We start from the raw sequence: 6,978 nt of genomic DNA on the forward strand, positions 1-6,978 counted from the left end.
TACTAATAAACGGTGAAATCAGTTTTATGAAAACTTAACTTTTACAACCCAACCCGTTGACTCCTGGCTGGGGTGATGCGAATCACGCTGGACAATGGAGTGAAAATGGGGCTTCAGAGGGATATAAAAGGAATCGGGGAGAGTCACGCTTAATGTATCTGAGCACCGTTGACTCCTACTCCCAGTACTCTCTGAAAATAGGAAATTATACGTCGCGAAAACGGGGACAATCCAGTTCTTGCATTTTTAGAAGAGCTCCTAATCCCTGTAATGTAAGATGTGTCCTATGCTGTGCTGCACGTACACTGATACCTAGGCTGCGCACGTTTTCTAGCGATTTCCTTCCCGTTGCACATGTCTATTACTCAGCTGCCCGGTCGTTACGATTGCGCAATCCATACGGGGGCAGGGGGTGTCATCATTTTAATTAACACGTTTATTGCCCCTGCCGAATCAGATTGCCGTTCCAGACTTCCTGGGGTAGATCTCTCACCGCTTTCTATGTTGTGATATCCGAAGAATCTTATAAAGTAATATCCTCCGAGGATTGTGTGCTTTCCCTCTTTCTTCTGTCTTTGTTGATCTTAGATACCTTTAGCCGGGGGGGGGGGGGGGGGGGGGGGGGGGAGACTTAGATCTGCTTTGTTTAAGGATCCTGGTTACTTTTGTAAGCGGTTGCGTGTTTAGACGTGGGGAAGAGCTGGAGAAGGCGCAGACCCTTCCTGGCGTCTTTCCTCCTGTCCGAATCGTCGCTGCTATGTAAGCGTTGCGTAAAGGATTGAGAGATCTGTTTGAGTAGCTGCGGTTAGTCTGCCTCGATGGTTGCCGCTTGTCTTGCGTTGTTGTTGTTTGAAGGGATGAGGCAATATTGCTGCAATGTCCCGACCAATCCTAACCCGCGTGTTCAGTCGCAACATTGTACATGATTTGTCTCAAAATGTGACTTGTTAAAACAATACAGTCTGTTTTTGGTGTCCTCTGCGCTTTAATGCATGCGATAGCTGTGTGGGCCCTTTACATTTTAAATTAAATGCATGGGAGGAATGCTACGGGATTGTCCTTCCCCCGCCCTGTATATTGCATACAGATATGTGATATACTCGGCACTGGTTCTGGTAACCCTGCAAACTGTGTTGATGAATGCATAGATTACTTTTAATATGCATTCTATGTCATCAAACCGTTTTAAGTGGGTCTGCTGGTTCCACAAACCTCATATTTCTAGATTTCAGCATAATCGGGGCAGCTATTTCATGACATTCACGGTTTAAAAACACTTGATGATGATGATGATGATCAGCTGACGCATAACAATAATTGCACGCTGTAGCGAACTAAGCAAATGATCCTTAGCTGATCCTGATTTAATTCACCTTTTCCTCTGAAGTGTTTATCTGCTCAAAAACAACTTTTTAAAGCTTTTTTTTCACTTTGTGTGGCAAATACCTTTTAGCGCCAGCGTTTGTGTCATGTGACAATTAGGTGTTCCCAGCAAAAATTCTCGGCAGTACTAGGAATGGTGTATATGGAACTTTAATATAAGACATTTGGTTTTATGTTGGGAAGAGAAGCCAAGCTGAACCGTTCTGGATGCCCATTGGCGTTGTTGGAACCGCTTGGTAACTCGTGCCGGGGTAAGAACCCAGGACAACCATGGGTGGGATAGAATCGAGAGCTGACTGGGGGATGTTTGCACCGTTCAGCCTCATCTCTTTGCGAGGGTATGCATTTAATGGAGATCATGTGTATCCTCCAAGCCACTCGCAGCTCCGAGGGTTAAACCTTTTCTCCTACTTCATCCGCACAATACTTACAACCTGCAGCTTAAACAAATTGACTGTTTTTCTTCAATCATTCAAGTGTTGGAAGGGAATGTAGCCGTTGGTGTTTTGTGTAACGTTTAAAGGGACACTCCAGCCATCGTAGTCACTGTAATGCATATAATGGCTGCATCATCCCTTTATGTTTTGGGGGTCCGTACCTACCCCCCCAAATATTCTGGGTGTCAAACACATCTCTCAGCGCGTGACATACTGCAAAGATGCTTCTGCAAACGCATTGCGAGTGCTTTCCTGCCATTGATTGACCGACCATTGACAGTGGCAAGAAATGTCAGACCACCGAGGAGAGAGGGCAGCACTCAAGCTGCAGCTTCTTGGTCAAGTATGTGTGTTTACTTTATTTCCGCTTTGAAGAATGCGTATCTGTCACGGAAGCCACTAATCACAACAGAAGCAGGAACCGCTGCCTGCTGGCTCTCACCGTGACGTTAAGGGGGGGATGTGGCCGTGAAAGGGTTAATGTAAAAAAAAAACCAACCTGCACGCTCACTCGCTGCTCTCCTCGCAGGGCCCAGAGCCACTGCACCTACATGTACGAGGTTACAATGCATTGGCTTTAATGGGTTTAAGGACAACCCATTGTCCTTAAGGGGTTAATCTAAGTAAAAGTGGCCACAGTACTTTAGAATGGTAATGGTGACAGAGGGCATACAAAAAATATACAAAACCATTCTAAAAAAAAAAAAAACAAAGAAAACTTCTAAAATCTAAAAATCTATGAGAATCTTCACAATGATGTCCCAGGAAATTCAGACTTGTTTGTGATTCCCATTCTGATAGGAATCTTCTTCCTTTGTCTCTGGGAGACGCCCATCTGGAGTCACATGGGGCGGGGGGCATGAAGCCCAGGCGCTTTACGACACTCAATGAGATGTCTGAAATGTTACTACATCATAGAATGCTATTATGGCACATTGTATGTTAATTCTGGGGTGAACACCCCCAATCTTCACATTCACAAACAACTATAATGGGTTTAATTATTTATTTGGTTTTAATGATAAGTTTAATGTAAGGCATGTGATAAAGTGTGAAAGACTCTTTACAAAAAGATTGGGTGTTTCATTCCATTTTCGTGATCAGCCCAAATTAATATTCGAGGCTCATCAATCTGAAGCAAAAAACGAAATAGTATGAAACCATTTTATCCGGATTACAGACACAATCAAGCATGCACTTTATACACACAAATAACATTTTCAATTTATAAGAAATCTGTATTTCCGCTTTTTATCTATTACATTATTTTTGCAAACCGTGTGTCAGTATTTCAGCTCCATCAACATGCAAAGCCTGAGAATTAGACCGGTGACACCAAACGTTTACACTATAGAGGACGGCGCATAGGTTTAGAGGCCCTTTATCACTCCCATCACTCCTATGTTCCAATGGCCCTTTACCACTCCCATCATGCCTGTGTTCCAATGGCAAATCTGATTTTGCATAATATGTATTAGAAAACTTCTTACAGCTAGGAATGTCCTTGCTCTCCAAGACCCCAAACTTTTGAATGGTAGCGTATGAGCTTTTTTTCATGAGCATTAGTATGGAGGTTGCCTTTCACAAGGATTTGGGGTGAGTCTGTGGGAATTTGTGCCCGTTGGGCAAAATGAGCATTTGTGACGTCAGGCATTGACGAGAAGACTTTTCTGGTGTCACAAAGTTTGAAGCATAGAATTGTCCAGGCCTGGCCCGGTCCGTGGGAAGCAATAGAACCATGTTAGTATTAGATAGCACAGAGACTATCCTGCAATTTAAAGCCCTCTCTGAACACCATTAACGAGGTAACTTTGTGTTATGCTTAACTTTAAGGCCTTGTCAAAACCTGCAAATATACACAAAAAATACTTAAAGGATTTTTTTTAAATGTTTTAATGTATAGTAATCAGTATAGGGTAATGGGTAACCGGGAAGTTATCATTAATATAACAATAATATGAATCAAGAAGAGATGACACAAGATGTTCTTCATTGGTTGGGCTCTGATTTCCCGGCATCAACGGCCACCTTTGGCCTTCAGGCTCGCAAAAGTCTTGGCGTAAAAGATCGGATCGTTGTTAATTCGGACCATTTCGCCACTTAGTGATCCAATCACGGAAAGGCATTTGTCCCAGAAGTCTTCGTTCCGCGCGCCTCTACGGAAGTACTTGGCGGGATACGAGATCTCCGGACCGGCGTACGAATAGGTGACGTAAAGACAAATCATGAGGATCTCCCGTAGCTCCTGCTTGGTGGTGACTCTGGAGGGGATTACATCTCGGCAGATCATGTATAGAAAAATGATATTTGATGGTATTAAGAATCGGTCTGTCTGCCATTTATCCGCGATGAGTTCCCTCTCCACGCTCCGTATCCAGGCGACCGGCTCCTCAGGTGTTAAAAATATGAGCCGAAAGCATCTCCGGTGGATGAAGTTGCCCAGCCATTGGAGCAGTTTGTTGGTGGCGATCTTCTCCGCTGCCCAGTTAGATGTTATGCTGGGATCGGGATCGGCCAATTGGGCGCTGATGTCTTCTTCTTCATCCACCTGCGGCTGGATGGTATTAGCGCGCTGCTTTAAGGGCATGCCAGATGTTACAGAGCTGATATTATTGCTCTGGGCAGCCATAAAACAATCATCTCCATCATAAACATCATCCTCGCACAGCCTGGTCTTATTGCTGTTGAAGGACATCGATGTCACCGTCCACATTATCTCCAATAATCCACAGTTTTGAGAATATCCACAGTAATGAAGCCACCTCCACGGCCGCGCTGTGAGATATACTTGTTGCGTTTGCAATCTGCTGTTTGAGCTTCATAGAACCCTGTGAGGATTCCAGGCCATCGTTCTCCTTTCTGACATCATTAGCAGCAGGCATCACGGACGCCAACTTTAACTCCCATCACTTTTCTCAACCAACTTCATTGAATCCAAATGTAACTAAACCATTTGCAGTATTGGTATAAGGAGAATGTCAGCTCTTAGGCATAGAGTTGTGTGTAGACAGTCCGGATAGCCTCATTGCCGCTCCGGTGTAGGTAGTTTCAGACTTCTGTGTAATGCACATGCGCGGTCTGTTATTAGTGAATAAGCAGCAGGTATGCCAGGATCCTGAGATATACGGTACAGGGACATGGAGGAGGAAGGCATCTGAGCAACAGCAGAGCCTCTGAGGGGTGAAATGGCCGGTGAATGATGTCTGGGGCTGGTTCGGCACACGGAACGTCTTCATTGGGGTTTTTTCCCTCTCGTGGAAGTGTTACCATAGTTCTCTGGTTATAACTTTGAAGATACCGGATGCTGAGTCCCCTGTAAGACTTTATGGGACCCAAGACAGGACATTTGGTATCCTTTGAAGATGCCCTGGATGAGATCCTACCTGGCCCGGTTTCCAGATAACCTTTTTGGCAGGATCCGACCCCCCAAAAAACTTACAATTTCTGTTATTCGTACCTTCTCAACCCTTTAACATAGGGTTTTTATCTAAGAATATTAAAGTAATTTAGTATGTATTCTTTAATGGAGTTCTCTGGGGTCCCTTTAACTGTTTGTCCTGTTGTGTGTCTGTTTTTTATTTTGTGTTTTTAAGGTCGGTCGGATCCAAAGGGTTCCTTGTATAAGAGCCTGGTCTCCAGGGGGGTATTTAAGGTTATGTGTGTTAAAATCTGAAGGCTGATGGCATTTTGCGTGGAAGCCGGATAGTTTGCATACTTCAGGGGCTAGACCATCCATCTGGCACGCTTTCCGCCATTTAATGGGCACGGTGTACCAGAATAGAGCGCTTCTCGGAGGGGCGCGCATGCATTTCTTTCATTCTTTATGCAGAAGCACGAAGTCTAACTCCCCGCATCTTAATATCTAACCAGATAGGCTTGAGGCGCTGACATCAGTTTATCAGCCACTCTGTTCTAAGATGTGATCGATGCACTTTAATGCATGCGCTGCGCACGCTATCACTTTGGTGATGTCATATGGCCCAGAAAACTTGTATCTGAACCTAAACATGCAGGAAAAATGTTTTATACAAGATGCGAAACTAGTACACATAATTTTCCCCCTGTTTTTCAATATGTTTATATATTTACTTCGTGAAGCGGGTTTCAGGTACACGGAGGAGCCTCCCAGTAGAAGTGGTAGGGGTGAATACGGTGGGGAAATTGTAAACATGCATTGGATCGGCATATGGCTCCTGAACGTAAGACGAGACTAAGCACTGATTAAGGTCTAAGTCTTTACAGCAGGTAAAATGTTCCGTCCTCTTGGATGCATTTTCTTGCTCCTCTGGATATTTTGTACAAACCACTTTTTTTTTTATTTTTTTTAATTATTATTATTATTATTCCTCTTTGATGCTTTAAACATTTTTCACACGTTTCACACGTAACCCTCCTGTCCCGCGGCTCGTGCCGCTCCGCTCGTGACTCTGGTTTTCGCTTCACGTGAGAACTTTCGGCTTTTGCTTTCTGTTTTTGTGCCTCCCACTCGGCGTTTCCCGGACATGTTGTTCTTCCAGCATTTTATTTTTAGTTTTATCATCAATTTTCATTTGTTTGTTTTTAGGTTTCTTTTCAATGTTTACTCCAAATTTCAGATAGCTTTCAAAGTAAAGAATTTTGTGAATGGTTTGATTTGATTTATTTCTTTATTGTGACCAGACGTTCAGATAAGGGATTATTGTGAATAACGAGCTGTCTGCGGATTTTCCCTTTTTACAAATATATATATATATAATGTATATGTGTGTGGTTTGTGTCCTAAAGTCAATGTGGTCTAACATATACATATAGTTTTATAGATAGATTATATATAAACATATAAAAATCATTAGGTCACAGTAGCCATACCTGCGAAGTTTCCCTTTTTAGGACCCAAGTCTCCGTTTCCATACCTGATGTCCCCCTAGGAGCTTAGAATATTGTGAGGTTTGCGTAAATCGCGTTGCTCTACAGCAATAAAAGTGGATTTTATTGCCAATTATCTATTTTCCCTTTGTTCTGATCATTAAATCGGCGATGAAGCTGCTCGTGTGACGCATTCGGAGAGGATTTCCATTCCTTTATTGACTAAATCCGTGTGATTCCTCCGACACCCGAAAAGGATCCGCTCCGCGATGTTTACGGGCGTCACATAAAGTAAAACTATTAAGAGAATTTG

The 6,978-nt window shown here is 43.4% G+C and overlaps 1 protein-coding gene across 1 annotated transcript; it reads right to left on the reverse strand.

Moving 5' to 3' along the window:
- Window positions 1–3,837: 3,837 nt before the first annotated feature.
- LOC149288639 (cyclin-dependent kinase 5 activator 1-like) lies at window positions 3,838–4,515 on the reverse strand. The gene has a single exon (XM_089491361.1). The coding sequence runs from the start codon at window positions 4,513–4,515 to the stop codon at window positions 3,838–3,840; it is 678 nt and encodes a 225-aa protein (XP_089347487.1).
- Between the last annotated feature and the right edge of the window lie 2,463 nt (window positions 4,516–6,978).

The sequence above is a fragment of the Sceloporus occidentalis genome, unplaced genomic scaffold, assembly GCF_023333645.1.
Source record: "Sceloporus occidentalis isolate IW3139 unplaced genomic scaffold, rSceOcc1.0.p SCAF_50, whole genome shotgun sequence".
Classification (NCBI taxonomy): Eukaryota; Metazoa; Chordata; class Lepidosauria; order Squamata; family Phrynosomatidae; genus Sceloporus; species Sceloporus occidentalis.